This window comes from Danio aesculapii, chromosome 3, assembly GCF_903798145.1.
Source record: "Danio aesculapii chromosome 3, fDanAes4.1, whole genome shotgun sequence".
Lineage (NCBI taxonomy): Eukaryota > Metazoa > Chordata > Actinopteri > Cypriniformes > Danionidae > Danio > Danio aesculapii.
In genome coordinates this window covers 12530582-12548262 of record NC_079437.1, presented here as the reverse complement: position 1 = coordinate 12548262, position 17681 = coordinate 12530582, and the positions used below count along the sequence as shown (strand labels likewise).

At 36.0% G+C, this 17681-nt stretch overlaps 1 protein-coding gene across 1 annotated transcript; it reads left to right on the top strand.

Moving 5' to 3' along the window:
• Nucleotides 1-2542: 2542 nt before the first annotated feature.
• Nucleotides 2543-13554, top strand: nfil3-2 (nuclear factor, interleukin 3 regulated, member 2). The gene is made up of 2 exons (XM_056453162.1): nucleotides 2543-2790; nucleotides 9302-13554. Exon 2 carries the CDS (start codon nucleotides 9925-9927, stop codon nucleotides 11557-11559), a length of 1635 nt encoding a protein of 544 aa, XP_056309137.1. The 5' UTR covers nucleotides 2543-2790; nucleotides 9302-9924; the 3' UTR covers nucleotides 11560-13554.
• The last annotated feature ends 4127 nt before the right edge of the window (nucleotides 13555-17681 follow it).

The following is a 17681-nucleotide window of genomic DNA, read 5'->3' as shown; positions in this document are numbered from 1 at the left end:
GGCGGGGAGTGGCTTCTGTCTGACCACTCTACCATACAGGCCTGATTGGTGGATTGCTGCATAGATAGTTGTCCTTCTGTATGGTTCTCCTCTCTTCACAGAAGAACGATGGATCTATATATATATATATATATATATATATATATATATATATATATATATATATATATATATATATATATATATATATATATATATATATATGTATCTACCTATCTAACTAAATAAATATCTATCTATTTACATCTATCCTTAAAATACATCTATCATATGCATATAATATCTATCTATCAATCTATCGTGATTAATATTCAGAATATGTGTAATTATCATGACAGACAACCGACAGTGCTTTCGCAATCTTTTTGAAACAAATTCTCATGAATTAAAATGTCAGCGCTATCTTTGCAATTAGTCAAATTCCCAGAATCCCCGAGATAAACAGGTCTCGACATGAACAATTCTCATGGACTGTCAACGCTGCTGACATTACATCATGCTTTAATAAGCAAATCCCTGAAGGCAGAGACATATCAGATGTCTCAATATATAAACTAAGAGAATACAGCCGGTTCATAAAAAACCAATCAAAAACAAAGGCAAAGTTAATTCAATAGTTTACACATGTTGTTTATTTAATGTGTTTAATGAGAATAGGTTTAAGATTGTTGGATTAAAAAATATTTATGTGGAATAAAAATGTTAAGCATGCACAATAAATGTGAAAATTAGTAAGTGTAAAACATTAATTATTTAAAATGTAATATATAATGTTTTTATTTATTATTATTAAACATTAACTCATGTTAGGTTAATGACTTTCAATAAACTACATTTCACAGGCCTAAACACACACACAAAATCCTCATTTGTTCTTGCTTCTGCAAACCACAAGAGGTCAGCAAATCGTTTCGTTGCTATCTATCCCGTGTACACACTTACATGCACTGCATCAATAACATAAATAAACCAAAAGTACTGCTCAAAGACTTGTTTGACTATCACCTGATCCAAAATCAAATCACTTTGATCTTAACATCGTGCACCTATTAGCATTAGACCAAGAATAACTGATCTGATTCCAAATATACCAAACCCCCCTGAGAACTGAACTCCCTCAAGGCCCTTCAGGTGACGTAGAAGCATATAAATAGCTGTAATAGTCTATTTAAGGAGCTGAACTCTAAAACAAGACAACAAAGCTTCCCTTCAGCTCTAATGTCATGTTCCAGGCCCAGGCACATGTCTGTTTTCCAGTTAATTCCCCTCATGCCACCTCTGTTGCACTGGTCCACTGACCCTTGACTGGCTGATCTTCAATGGGAGGCGGAGCTTGACGTTAGGCGGGTATTGCAACGGTTGTCATGGAAACCTCCTCCAGACGATGCTGGGTGGATTAGACTGTTGAAGGCAGGGAGCGAAGAGTGGGGGAGGAGGCAGCGGGACACTAAGTTCAAGGTCATCGGCATAATACTATTGCGTCTGTGACTTACATCACAAAGCACAAAAGAGACTTTTTTTATTGCTGGAAAATGAGCAAAGGGTCTGCTGATGTAATTAAAAGGGATGGGATCTGTGATGTAAAAAGAAAGGGACCCTTTGAATCATGTAATGGGACTCTGGAGGATCACATAAGCTATGAAGAAAATGTCCATGATATGTTTAATTTAAAATATAATATATATTTTACAACAATTAGCGACTATTTTCAGGCTTAAAGACAAAAAATATGCAAAAAAAGTATAATTAATTATGCAAAAAAATACATATTCAAAACTATTATAACAACGCAGTGTAAAATACTCAATGAATGTGTTAATGGAAAATAAATATGTAAATATATAATCCTAAATATTTTAGCAGACTAAACTCTTGTTAAATAATATAACATTAATACACTTTTTAAATATAAATATGTAATAATATATCTAAAAATGTCAGGTGACTACACTCTTGTTAAAGAATACAACTCTTTAATACAACATTTTATATAGAAATGCAAAAGATTGGGTCGATTTTTGCTTATAAATGGATTTTAAAAATCTTAAATCCACTCATTTATGCTGGGTGTACAAAAATATGATTTCTGTTGTGAAATATGACTTTACAAAATTGTATTCTAATAAGCTAAATAAAACCAGCTGGCAAAACACCAGTTGAATAGGAGGTGAGCTTCTGTATATGCTTTTAATGCATGGTTAGTTTAGTTTAACCATGTTTAAAGCAAAGAAATACAAATGTTTCTTTAAATTCTTCATGAATTAAAAACTTGAGTATTACGCACGACTAACCTATTAGATACGTAACATAATTAACAGAACCACACGTGCAAAACAGTCATGTAACCTCAATAATACAAATCCGAATCAGGTCAACCCTATTACGCGTATCTCCATAACAGAGCGGGTCTGGCCGGTGGTTGATCCCTCCCAGTTCCGCGCTCTCGCCGCCACAGGCTTTTCGGATGAGGGAGGGCAGGAGAGCAGTAGGTGGGGGCAAACGAGAGAAACAAAACGTGACGAGGCACCCGAAGCGTCCTGTTATGCAACCGCTGACCTACTAACATACATTTCTAAACAGAAGCAGCTAGCGGCAGGATACTGGAGCGACTCGCCAGAACAACACAAGGAACCGGGGCAAAAACACGCGCGCGCTGCGGAACCCACGCGTACTGATCACAGCATTTAGTGTTGCGCGGATCACTTCACATTTTAGTCACAAATACAATAAGAGACTCAAATTAAATAAGCGGGAAAAATATTTTGGATACGAACACAAAAGATACAAAGGGTACGTATGTTTAATTTACTCACTAGTTTGTGAAATATTGTGTTTACTGATGGATGATGCTTATGGTTCTGGCGTGATCTAATTTGTTTTTATTTACGCGCATATAGAATTAGATGAGTGAAATTATGTGTGTAATGCATTTATTTAAGTACGTTTATAGTTAAAGCTGTATATGTGGTTTATGTTTTGTGTGTTTACGCATGCTCATTATTGATTCGGATGTTGCTCAATGTGCATGCTCGCAATGTTAAGGCGAGGCCGGGATCTTTCATGACTGTTGACAGGACGTTTAGCACTTGGAATGGTGCCTATAAAATAATTGTGCTGCAATACTTTTTTTTTTAAAAAACCATGCACATATCTCAATGTTTTTGTTTAGTAATAAAACATCAATGGCCCCAATTCATTCTTAATCAGTGCGTGCTATAAACTAAAAAATTTAATATGAAGTTACAGAATGCAGTTTGACAAACACCTGCAAACCATGTTAAATTATATCATAATAAACGTCTCTATATAAAGTTATAGTTTAATGTTTGTAAATGACATTCTCTCTCACGGGGGTATTAAATCCAATTGGGTTAGTAAGTTAATGCGGCTGCTTGGGAGGAAAAAATCCCGGGCACACTTCTCGCTGTCACGTGTAGCCGTACTCGGTAAAGGTTAACGCGGGTGTTTACGTTAGAGGAGTTAGAGCAGTTAACTCTTTCCTGGTACCAACTGGCGACCATGCAACTTTCTTAGTGCATTATCTAAATCAAAGTCTAAAAAAAAAAAAAATCACTTGCACGTAAAATATGATCAACTACATTTCTGAAACATGCTAAGCTTGCACATTAAAGTTTGTTTATTGGATTGATATGCATCAAGATTTTTATCTTGGATCACATTGTGCCATTTGTCAAATGCCGGTAAATATTAGATAAATTTGTCAAGCGAAACGCAAATATCTCATAAATAGGATGATTAAACAATTCCTGCAACGTTGTGTAGATGTTCTGTCCGATAGTAATGTACAATTGTGTTGTATTTATGGAGTTGTACCTTAATTAAGGTGATCAGACCTTTCCAAATTTGCATGATATTTGAATATATGATAAATGTATTAAACTTTGCATTATTGCTGTTTTCCTTAAGTTCCTCAGAACTGATTTCAAGATAATTTAATATTTGATCACAGGTGTAATCATTAAGTTGCACACTTTTGGATCACAGATTTTAGTTCAACACAAGTGTAGTAAGCAAACATTGACTGTAGGTTTCAGTGAAAAAGAGTCAAGCATGCCCAAAATGTGAGATTACTTGTAGTTTTGCTTGGATGTAATGCAGACTTTGTGTTAAGAATGACATAACAGAGAATGAAAAGTTGCGAAATAAATAAAACAGGGTTTTCAAGGGAACAAGGGCATCAGACAAATGGCTTTGTGTGCCAGCGCAAAATGTAGGTCATAAACCTGGAGAAAACACACCCTCGTCTGCCATAACAAAGAACAAAGATGCTGCCAGTTTACAGACCAGTGTAGGAAAATCCGGCATATGGAGCAGCAATACAGCCCCATCCCCCAAAAAATAAAATTACAAATAATAACATGCATAAGCATAATCAGGGTTAAATTTTAACTTTAAGACATTAAGATCGTTATGAATTTAATTTTAGACTCATAAAGAGCTAAACACTAAGGGTTGTTTAAAAAAATACCCCAGATAGAAAAGATTTGTGTTTGCCCTATCAAAAAATATTATAATTTAATGCATTTAATAATACAATAATATATTAATAACAAAAAATAATATTTTAGATATTTCTTAGCAAAATATTTTACATTTTGTGTAAAAACAAGCAAGTTCTATTTGTATCCACACCCTTTTTTCCAACATAAACATATTTCATTAAAATAAATGTAAAAATATGAACAAATGTTTTAAAGGTTTTAAAAACTATAACAAACTAAATGTATTCACAACAATCTGTCCAGGTCAGTGTCCTCAGCAGTTAATACATGGAGTACTTAATATAGGACAATAATTAAACCATTATGATAGAGTTAACAATGAACTTTTAAATAAAATGTTCAAGTTTTACTGAGAAGGATTGTTGGTGATTGTATGGGTTTTGGCCAGAGTGGGTAGCAAAACATTAACAAAGGAAAATTAAGACCTGTTTAAAAAAAGATTTAAGACCCACAACAAAATATTTCAGTAAATTTAAGACTTTTTAAGGCCTAAAATTTAGATTTTAGACTTAGATTTAAGATTTTAAGACTGTGAAAACCCTGGTAATGCATGTTAAATAGCAGAATCTTTCAGATTACAAACATAAAATAAAAATAGGTGCAGTGTCATTGTTGCTTTACAGTGATTGTGTTTAATGACCATGTTATGAAGCAATAAACACCTTGTAGATTTCTTATAATGAATAGAAAAAGATAGGGAGGAGGCGGGCTATTATTGTGCCTATGTGGCTAACAGGGAGAGGCGAATTACCATTTAGTTTTGTGGGGCAGGAGCGCACATGTGACTGCCCAAACACATGGACTTGGTCGAAGCATTTATTTTTTTTCAACAGAGGATGATATGAGAGTGTGTTTATAGAAAGAGTTGGCCTGGAACTCCTCCTGCTTGTCCAAGGCCTGCCCTCGTCCTACTGGAGCAGATAAACCCGGGCGTGGAATTCAGAGACAAAAAAAGACTGAGCTCCCAACCCACGTGCCGAATATTACATTCTGCCCCAGGGTCAATTACATGGCCACAATGAAATCCAGCACCCCCCGCCTCCTCCTCCATTATTTCCATTACCGAAACGGCTGTAAAGCAACACATGAAACATTTGAGCTAAATTATAGTTTCCAGGCCTCGCCGGATTTAAGACTATACAGTGGGCCAGACGTGCTATTTCTTCTAATGAGAGCTCACGTGCGTAGATGTAACCCATGTCACATATATAGGGCAAATGAAAGCGTTTTATTGGACTATTACAATTTTGAGATTAGCTAATTGCAGGTCATTCAGCAAAGTTAATTATTTCATTAATCCACTTGTCATGGTGATCAATAACGTTTTTGAATAACAAGTGAGTCATGAGTCTTTAATAGTTGGTGCTTTTAGATACTTATCATTAGTTCCTAATGTTAGAAGATAATATTTAGTGATTTAAGGGTGTGGATGACAGATTAAACTCATCCACCATTATTAATATACTAACTTCTCTCAAATATAATGTTTTAAGTGAAAGTGGCATAGTAACATTTAAGTGTATTTTAATGAAATTTCAGCTTTTAAACTTACATTTCTAAAAGTACGCGAACACAGAATAGTAGTATTTACATTTAATTTATTTCTTTTAAAATTATTAAATTATTGCAGTTTTTAAACAAGTAACAAGTGAGTCCTGAATCTTTTAAGAGTTGACGTTTCAGTAGTTCAGATTTTTATCATGAATTGCTAATGTTAGAAGATAATAGTGATTCAAGGGTGTGGATGACAGATTAAACTCAAACATTATGAATGGACAGCTAACTTCTTTCAGTTGCAATGTTGAAAGTGAAAGAGGCGTGGAAGCCTTTAAATTACGTGTATTTTTAATAATAATAAGCTTTTAAACTTGCATTAAAAAAAGAGCACAAAAACATTAGTAGCATTTAAATTTAATTATTATTTTTTTTATTATTTTAGTTTTTAAACGAGTAACAAGTGAGTCATGAGTCTTTAATAGTTGGCGTTTTAGTAGTTCAGATTTTTATCATGAGTTGCTAATGTTTGAAGATAAAGGTTAAAGATTTAAGGGTATGGATGTCAGATTAAACTCATCCACTATTATTAATAGACTACTAACTTCTCTCAATTGCAATATTTTAAGTGAAAGAAGGACGGAATCATTTAAATTAAGTGTATTTTAATGAATTTCTTTAAAGTCTTTAAACTTTCAATTCCAAAAGTGCACTAAAATAGTAATGGTGTACTTAAACAAGTGTCATCATTTAGCCTATGCAATGACCTGAATCAAAATTTGCCAACAAAGATTTTACATCTGGCATACAAGTCATAGAACAACTATATTAATAAAAAAAGAAATCAGTTTTCACAGATAAATGGAAAATGGTGTGGTGTTTTTCTTTTCATTTTGTTAGAGCATCTTGAAAATCTCCCATGTTTGTGTAGCTTCCGCTCAATAAATTCCTTGCCAGCATCCAAACAAGGCTCTCCTCATGCCCTTCTTCCATTTATCCTCGATCCATCCCTCACCTCTTTATTTTTAGCAAACTCTTTAATTCCCTTGCCCTTTCTGTCTCCAACTCTCGCTCTCGTGATGCCTGTTGCACTCCTGACCTATATTTGAGCACAAGGGAAAAGATCCAGTTTTTTCCTCGCTAGCCGCTCGGTTTCTAGGTCAGTGGGTCATTCAGGGAAGGAGTCACTTTTCATATACAAATGAGTACCTGATTAACATCACTTCCATTTTATTAACATTGTGGTTTGTTACCATATTTAATATTGATTTTTTTCAGTGCACACTAGTTGAAGCAGGAAGTTTTAACAGCCTTGGCCAGACTCATTCCTATTTTATTACCAGCTAAAACCAGGGAGAGTTTAGATTGCAGCCAATAGAGAAGATTTAAGCTGTCTGTAATTACGTAATGTTCCCTCAGATGTCTGGAATGAGGAGAACATAAAAAGGGGAAGCCAGATAATGGGATTACACTGCATCCAATCTGGGTAATTTCTGACCCAGATGTCATAATGCTGCAGAGGCATGTTATAGATATGCAAATATGGCCTGAATTAAAAGTCTCATTTACTGTTCTTTAAAGGTACAGTTCACCCAAAAATGAAGATTTACTCAATGATTTCAAACCTTTGAGTTTCTTTATTCTGTTAAACACAAATGATGATATTTTGAAAGAAAGCTGAATACCTGTAACCATTGACATGCATGGTAAGAAATACAAATGCTATGCAAGTCAATAGTAACAGCTCTCTTTAAAATACCTTCGTTTGTGTTCAACCGAAGAAAGAAACTCCAACAGGTTTGGAACAAGTGGATACAATTTCCTCTTCGGGTGGACTATTCTCTTAAAAAGGAAGAAAATAGAAGTGACTAGAAGAAAACTAGAAGAAAAAGTTCTGAACTACAGTAGTCAACATTTGAATTGGATCCAAACCTTTCAAAGTTCTCCTAAAACTATAACACCACCTATTCTTGTCTTGGGTCCAATTTAAAAAACATTTTTGATCCACTTCAAATGTTGACTACTGTATATTTCTTTATTCTGCCGTTCTTGTATTAGTAGAAATCAGTGAAGCCAGATACTAAACCGAGAGAGTCAAAGTATATCTGAGAGTATCAGCTGCTGGCCTTTGAGACCAGATTTGGAGAAAAACTGATGCATAAAGCAAAATTGGGCGTTTGTATCTGAACAAGCTGACATTACAATATGTAGTTATGGCTCAGACTAGATCATGATGGGATCACAGTGATGTAGAATTGCCCACTGGCTGCTGAGTTAATCATCACCGGAGACTCTGCTTTTCCATTAGTGTTCACTCTTAGATGGCTGAAACAGTTACCACCCCTGGATCTGGACTCACGTTGTTGGAATGTTCCTCTGCTCCCCTTTTTTCCAGAAAAGCCTGACCCATATTGTAAAGCTCCCAATCGCCAGATCATAAAACATGACTTGCCTTCTGCCTGACCTCGGTTTATCTGCCATTATAGTAATTCTTGTATAGAGGTTTTTGGGCTTCTCATTTATCAGCTAACGTATGTTTTCAGATACTTTTCTTGGAAGTCTTTTAATTAATAGTAAGTGTTAATGTTTTTGAATTCAGTACTGCATATTTGCACCAGACCATTTGGATAGTGAAGCCAGGAGATGTGTTGTAACATTTGATGTTAATGTTGGAAAAGCTGAAACATCTTGCACTGTTTCCTTCAGAGCAGATGATGCAATACTGGATATGGTTTCAAAATGCTAAAGCAAATCATGTGTTCATTAGTAATGCTTAACAGATGTGAATTCATGTTTGCAGTCTTGATGGAAATCTGTGCAAAGGGTGACGCTCAACTTGTGTCAGAAAGAGGATACTAATCTTAAGTAATTTTCTTGGATCTCAGTGAACAGAAATGTAGTTTGGGTAATCTCTGACTGCATTCTTAACCGTGTTCCCTTTGCATAATAAGAGTCCAATGTTTAGCCAGAGAGTAAAGGTTAAGGGTTGCAGACAGAAATCAATAGCAGGGGTTAGCGGGTCAGACAGTGGTTGCTGGGCAACAAAAAGTATTCCGTGGTTCTCAAGGTTGAGTAGATGCAGCAATAGAACATGACAAAGGAACGGCTAAACATTCCACTTCCAAATATTCTAATTACCCAGCCACACAGAGAGGTGTGGAGAGTTTCTGTTAAACTGGAATGGCATAGGAAATTAAAAGATTTTTAGGTGCCTAAAGGCAAAATATGAATTGATTTAGCTTTCGAGGAATAACAAATCTGTCTTTTCTTTTTCATGTTTGCAGCCTTTCATCGAACAGCCAGCTGGAGGCTTTGAGAGCAGCAGCACCCCTCCCCAAGAGGTTGACAAGCTGGGGCAGACCGAGTGACCTATATCTTCCAACACGCCCAAGGCACTGGGACACATCTCTGTCGGCTTGATAGAGAGGTTACATAAAGGAATAAAAGTGAAGACAAAGAAAAAGGGTCAAAATCCTTTAAGCAAATCTGGTGATCATCTCTGTACTTGAGGACTTTGTCGCACCCCTTTTGTTTCAAAGACTGACCTATATTGTGCGCAAAACAAAGAGAAGATTTTACTTGAGGGATTCCTTGGATCTGTTAAATGCAGGGGATTCATATAGAGGTACACCTATTCTTGCTTTTCTTAGCTAACTTGGACACTTGATCATCTAAAGATACTTGCTTGAAATTCACATCAACAAAATCAATGAGGTTCAGCTTTCCAGAAGCTAAAATACCTCATCAAGTCTTTGCTGATCCAGCTACTTAGTTGAAGATATTCCAGTCTACAGTACATCAGGATATCTTGCAGATCTTTCTTCCCTTCACCTCATCCCTGTTTCTACATTCAATTGCATTTCCAATGGTGAAGCCGGAATCTCAAACTGGTTCCCATTGAAGCAAAATGGAAAGTTTGAACTTACAAATTTCAACAAATTCCAGTGAAACCCTAGAGAACACAGAAAGCTTTTCAGACTACAGTGATCTTCATTCGCCTCAAGACATCCCTCGCCAGAGCCGCCTTTCTAAACCAAAGCCAAACAACATGAGTTGTCGACGCAAGCGTGAGTTCATCTCAGATGAGAAAAAGGATGCATCCTACTGGGAAAAGCGCCGCAAGAACAATGAGGCAGCCAAGCGCTCTCGGGAGAAACGCCGCTTTAATGACATGATCCTAGAGAACAGAGTTCTTGCACTGAATGATGAGAATGTACGCCTGAAAACTGAACTTTTACAGCTTAAACTCAGGTTTGGGCTGATAAGTACAGCCTCCTATATGGAAAAGAGTCAGCAGATTGGTAGTGCTGTTAATAGATCTTCTGGCAGCAGCTCCTCATCTTCCTCTACCACCAGTCACTTCTACACCAGTGGTTACTCCAGTGTTTCTCAAATGATGATGAACTCAGATTCCTCTGAAGCCGAGCAGTCTAGTCGAGGGGATGGCAATGTGAAAATGGCGAAGTACTCTCCAAGAGGTTCCCTCTCCGATATGTCTGATGGCTCCTCTCGGGATAGCCCAGAGCCTCTGCCGTATGACATCAAGCAGGAAGGGATGGGTCTAGAGATGGACATTGTCAGTAACACAACATCACAGATGATGTTCAACATTCATTCAAGACTGCCTGCTGTACTTCACCAGCGCACCATTGAACCAGGTTATTCAACCAATCAACAGAAGCAACTCCACCAGGAGACTGCTGCAAGTCCAGTCATGCCGCAATCTGCTCAAAGAAGTGTCATCTCATACCGTTCTAGCATTGCCTCATATCCTGTGGAAAGTCAGGACATTATTCCACAAGAACAGCAGAACTTTACTCAGGCTACAGAGGAACAGAGCAGAAGTCTGGTTTCCAAACAGCTAGAGAGAAGACCGTTTGACTCTCCATCTTATGACTGCCCAGATGATGAGGCAGCCGAAAGGCAGGCTTACATTATTCAGCGACAAACTTCCAGGATCAATGCTGCTGCTCCAGATCTTCAAATAAGACCAGTGGAGGCAGATGAAACACAGGTGCATCACTGTCCAAACAGCACTATGGAGAACGACGAGCCTCCAGTGCTGACCTATGAAGGAGGTTTGAGTCAAGAAGAGTATTTTGAGGCTCACTCAGGAAAGGACTTCTCTTCAAGTGATGGGGATCCCAGGAGCTCTGATAAAGAGGGCTCCACTGATGACGAGTCTCCCTCATCTTCTTGCTCAGACACAGGCAGCTATCACCCACACATATTCATGACCCAGAACTCCTTTTCTCCCAGCCAGAGCAAAGACGGTCAAGCAGAAGTCAAAGGCACTGCCCTACCGCACAAACTGAGACTCAAGCATAGGGCTCAAAGTGACGGCAGAGCATCATCTCAAGACTCACCCACAACGCCACCTGCTAATTTCCAGCCATTACCTCAGCACCCTTACCTGGCCTTGTCACAACCTGGAGGCCAATCGAGTGTGGGGTTTTCCAAGAAAGACAGCTCTGTTGAAAGCATTGAATGTGGGAGGAAGGAATCCAGTATGCATAACAGTCGCAACAAGAGACATGACTGAACTTAAGCATTGAAATTAAGCCCTCTGAGACTTTTTAGATGAAGTCACATCATGATCCTCTACCTCTCACCCATTCCCTGTTCAGGGAAAAGAGGAGTGGACATCTTCAATCTAATGCATTGTACCATAATGTATAGACTCACCTTTTTGTTGGTTTGCTTTTGTTTAACCTTTAAGCGAGGTTCTAGCAGCACTTTTATAACAAAGACATTAATGATGTTATTGATCGCACTTACCCATATTTTGAGTACTGCAGCCAGATGTCAACATAATGCTGGGTTCACACCAAACATGAAAGTGCATCAGTAAATTACACAAAAAGTCAATGCAAATGCATAAATAGAGGCAAATTATTGCCAGGAATGTGCGGAATTGTGAATAATTTACATGAGGGGAAAAACATCCTGTGAGTAAACTAGTGCTAGTGACGCAGTGCTCCGTCTTTGGTGTGAACTCAGAATAAGTATAAATTCAATTCAATAGCAATATCCACCATCTGTGAGGCATTGTAATGGTTTCCTATTGTAAATGGACGATTTCAAGTGCCGCTTTCTTTTTTTATGGCCTCAACTTAAATTTGCAGATGGCTGTGCACCATTTTTAAACATACCAAACGCCAGATGATTCAGGGAATGTTCCCTTGACCAAAGAAACATGGCTTTACGTTCATACCTCTGTCTTTTCCCTACCTCCGTTTGCTACTTTCTAACTAGTGCTCCCCATCTCCTATCCCAGACTTAGCAGCCTAGCTACTACTCCTTGATCAGGCACTTGCTTTGTACATAAAATGTGATATAAATGTTATATATAAATATATTTTAAGAAGAAAACAAAAACATGACATGGAAAAAAAATTAGCAGTTCAGCGACTAATGAATTAAAAAAAATACTGTACAATATGAGTGTTTGCGGTTTGAGATGTCACTTAATATAAACTCCTTTTTTTACTTTACCAGTTTGCAATTCAATATATTTTTTAGGAAAAATTACAAAATGCCCCAAAGCCTTTACAGATACATTAGCAGGTTGATGTAAGCTTCATGTTATAGATACTAAGGTGTGTTTTCACTGCATTTATACGTCGTTGAAAATGTCTAGTCTTGAAACACTACTTGGCGTTAAGAGTAAAATGTCTTTCCAGGCAACTTTGTCAAAGTATCCTAAAAATACACATTTAGCTTCCCTATTATGTGACCTCCCTATTTATTCTTTGATTGATGTAATAAAGAGAGCTTAATTCAAAACCATTTAACTTCCTTTCTGGTTATGAACATGAAAGGAATGTTTTGCCCTTATTATTATGAAAGAGTTAACAGGAAAGCTCCACTCTGCTTACATCAGTATAAATGCATGATTACTACTAGCATAGTGACTTTGACCATTTGCCCTTGAGGCCCCAGTTAAGCGATTCAGCTTGCTGATGATGCAGTTTTGTCACTCTTTAACTGTTTGGAGTCTGTGCTAATCATTCATCGCCCTATATAATGTTTCCTTGCTAAAATTATAGTTTGTTTTTTGTTACTTTAAGAAGATTGCTCGTAAAAAAGAATCTTCAGGTCTAGCTCGAACCCCTCTTTTCAAATCAAGTCTACATGTCAATTTAACTTATGGCACTTGTGTATAAATGTAAAATATTTTTACTCACAACACTGTATTGTACTTTTTTTAATTAACTGTTTTTGGGGGCCAAGTGTTGTTCATTTTATCACTTCCTGTTTACTGTGATTTTGTAACTGCTCACCACAATGTCAACACTTTCGTCCTTTCAGTGTTTCAAACTGAGTGATGTTTGATGTTTTTATTTTCTTACGGTTTTATCAAGAATAAAAAAAAAGAAAGCAAGGTTTGTTTGGTGTTTAGTAGACTGTGGCACTGCTGTTCTGTTGCTCCGTTTTGAAATCGATGCATATTGTAAAAACACTAATGTTCAGTGCTAGGGTTGGGTGCATTTCAAAAATTCTACAAAAAAAAATAAAAAAGTTGTTGCATTATTTACGTGTTTGTCTTTAATGCTTCATTTGATTATGTGGTTACACTGTAAAAATGATACAACAAAAACATTTGTCATCATAATTTAGCTATTTTAAATTTAATCCGTTCAAAAGGTTTCAACTATTATTTATTTTGTTACACTTAATGCTTCGTTCACACTAGCAGCGACTTTGTAGCTACCTGTCGCTCTGGGTAGCAATCTGCTGCAAACACAGGTCTGCGTAGGTCTATACAGCACGGGAAATACAACGGCCTCTGAGTGAGCTGAGAGAGAATCACGTGAGCTCTACTGGTGCTCCTATTGGCTGTCGCTCAAGAGAGTCGCTTTTCATTTGCATGAAGTTGAAGGATTCTCAACTTGGTCTTGTCGCTCGACCCGCTCCCAGGTGCTGTTGCCTGCATAGACTGGGGTCATCAGAAGTCGCTCACTCTCCATTGAAATGAATGAAATTAATTTAATGAAATAGTGTGAAGGAGGCTTAAGTTAAAAGTTTTAGTTTGACTGAAGCAAATTAAGAATAAAAAAATCAGTTGATTGAGCAAGCAATAAATAAAAATATAAATATAAAAGAATGTTTAAAAAATAATATACTAAAGGATTTTTGTAAATTATACAGTATTTAACTGTAATATGAACTGTATTTTACTGTAGCACAGTTATGCAGTATGTTACTGTATTTTAAAGTTGCATTGTTAAAAATTACAGAATATTTTATAGTAAAGATGTACAAACAATTCTGTAAATACAAAATCAGCAAGATAAATGCTGCTGTAAACGTAAATATAGTATTTTTTGCTGCCGGTAGTTTACTGTAGATTCCACAGAAAATTGTTACTGTATATCTATTAGTTTTGTAATATATTTTATAATATATTTTGGTGCATTTAAACAAAACAGGTTTATTAAACATATTTATAAAAGATTTTAAATAAATTTTAGTCAAAATGTTGTCATTTTAATCATCTTTAGGAATAGAAAGATAATACATTTTTCAAAATGTACAAAAATTCATGTCAGAGTATACGCAGGGACCAAAGAGTGAAGTTTAATATCGTTTAAGACCTTTTTTAAAGACTCTTTTCATACATGTTAAAATCTCAGGTAACATTTGGCAACATTTTAACTTACAGTATATTTACTAAATACTGATTGTAGGAAACTAATCTCAAACTAAAGCATTACTCATTTACTGAATAAAAACGCTAATCCAGCATGTGCCGCCTGTTGACCTTATTCTTTGCGTATGAGCCGGTGCAGCCATTTGAATCTTTTTGGCTCGAGACTTCCGGTACCATTCACTTCTATTCATTTTTAGACGTTTAAACAGCTCGTTATGCTGCTTGATGTTGCAAACTGATATTTTCATATTATATTATTCTGCCTTGTCTGTAAAGTCTTGACCACACTTGTTTGTAGAGCGAATAGTTGGACCATTTGATCAAGCAGTTTGGCCAAAAAATAAGGTCAATATTACAGCAGAAATACCAGAGTTGTCTTGGTTACTGCAGTAAACAAAGCAGCATGAAGTCAAATCTAGCAGGATTTCATAATCCATTTCATAAACTACACAGCATTATATTCCCAAATTAATTACAGGCAAACTTTAGCAAACAGCTATACATTGTATAACCAAAAATGATACAAAATTTAAAACATCTGTAAATAGCATTTAAGACTTTTTAATAGTTTTTAAGAGCCTTAAATTTCTCTAGATTGATTAGCTTTTAAGACCCCGTGGACACCCTGTGTCAAATATTACTATTTTACTATTTTAAATAAAACCACCAAATTTTTTATATTTTTGTTTCTCTTGATTTCTTTCTCTTTTTACATGTCTTTTAATAATTTTCCCCAACATATAGATTTGGGCTACTAATTTTTTGACTGTTATCAGTTATTTTGTTAGATTAGCTCAAAATTTTGAGTTGGTACTGACTAATGTACAGATGAAGTCAGAATCATTAGCCCCCCTTTTTAATTTTTTTTTTTTAAATGATGTTAAACAGAGCAAGGACATTTTCACTCACAGTATGTCTGATAATATTTTTTTCTTCTGTAGAAAGTTTTATTTATTATAAGTTTAGATTTGTTTTATTTTGGTATTTTTAAGCTATATATTTTCGATAGTTTACAGAACAAACCATCACTATACAATAACTTGCCTAATTACCCTAACCTACCTAGTTAACCTAATTGAGCCTTTAATTGTCACTTTAAGCTGAATACTAGTGTCTTAAAAATTATTAGAAATGAGTTATTAAAACTATTTCCATTTCCACCTGGGGATACTCTTCCCGAGGCCCTCAGACTATGCAGAGTCACTGATTCGATCCAAGACCATCGACGAGATGATCCCAAGATTTTACATATCCTGGACCAGGCCGTATCCTGAGCAGACGAGTCTTCGATGAGGCCAGCTTCCAGCCTCCGCCGCTGAGACTGCAGCTCTGCACAAGACTTTTGGCCAGCGGAGAAATTAAAATGGTCGTGCCCAACTGAGCCTGGTTTCTCCCAAGAATTTTTTCTCTTCACTTTCGCCAATTAGTGAAGTTTTTTTCCCTCTCCGCTGTCGCCACTGGCTTGCATGGTTCGGGATCTGTAGAGCTGCGCATCGTTGGATTTGCTCTTCAGTATTTGGACTCTCAGTAGTGATTTTTAAACCACACTGAACTGAGCTCAACTGAACTGAACTTAAACACTACAAACTGAACTACACTGTTCCTATTTACTGTGACCTTTTATGTGAAGCTGCTTTGACACAATCTACATTGTAAAAGCGCTATACAAATAAAGGTGAATTGAATTGAATTAGAAATGTGTTGAAAAACAATACAATAATTCTGACTTCAATTGTACATACACAAATATAATGCTTTTTTCCTAATGATTTATTTAACATTTGACATATCGTCCATTTGGAATTATAAGGTTCCAAGGTGCGTTCTGAATGATTTTGAGATATTGAGCTTCAAGGTTTTTGCATTCCATATAGCAAACAGTATGTGTGTAACATTTGTTTTTTAAATAAAAAGTCTTAAAATGTAAACTTATAAAACACATCCCATAATGTAAATAAGTTGTCATTTAATAAGAATGTCAATAACTCGATTTTGACAAAAATGTCAGACAGAACTTTATAATTCTAAAGTGACGATATTACAAACATGCCAAACAACCCTTATAAAAAACCCTTATAAAAATTAAATAAAAATAAAAGAAAATAATTTAAAAATAAAGATAAAACCCAAATACACAACTAAATGAATGGCAGATGTCTACATTTATGCAACAAGCTCAATGTTACAAATCAAGTAATGAAAGATTCCAAACTGATATATTATTAATGTCAAGAGCAAGCAAGTGGGATCAATCTAGATCCAGCTGGAGAGTTTTAACATAAGAAAAAAAGGGCTTCCAAATGTTAACGAACATGTCTTTGAAGGGAGTATCTAATATCTAGTTTCACCAAATCTAATATTGTTAATCATCCTATAGAAAGTATTAATCTAAAAGAGAGATTTGTAAGAGGTGCACTTTAATGTACATACAGTGCTCAGCATATATGAGTACACCAGGAACTTTCCAGTATGTAAGAATTTGGAAACATAATAGTAAACAAAAGCAAGAACGAACGCCCTACATCCTGTTTTATCTGGCTTAATATTTCAGAAGGGCAGAAGCATTGAATATCTCGTCTAGTCTATCATGAGATACTGACACACTGACACACAGACACACATCGCTCTAGCCTCACCGGAGGCTTATTCAACTTATGTAACACTGACCTAGTTACTCAGTGTTCTGCTTAAAACTAGTAACAAACAACGTGGCGGAGTTCCGCAAACTGATATTCCCACTGACAATTATTCATAATGTAACCCGATATGCGGTACAGTACAAAATGTGCTTATTTTCTTCATAAACATACACAAGTAATGTAGTCGAACAGGATGCAAACTTTATTTTCTCTTTCGGACTCACTCTACCAGCAGACAGCACTACTTAAACCCTTATTTCTGTAGTTCCTCTGTATTCTCATTGTGCAGATTTGCATGTATGGAACAGACTGTCCTACTTATGAGGACACGTGGAGGTCAGCAGATCTTTCAGGTGTTTTTACTTTTAAAAG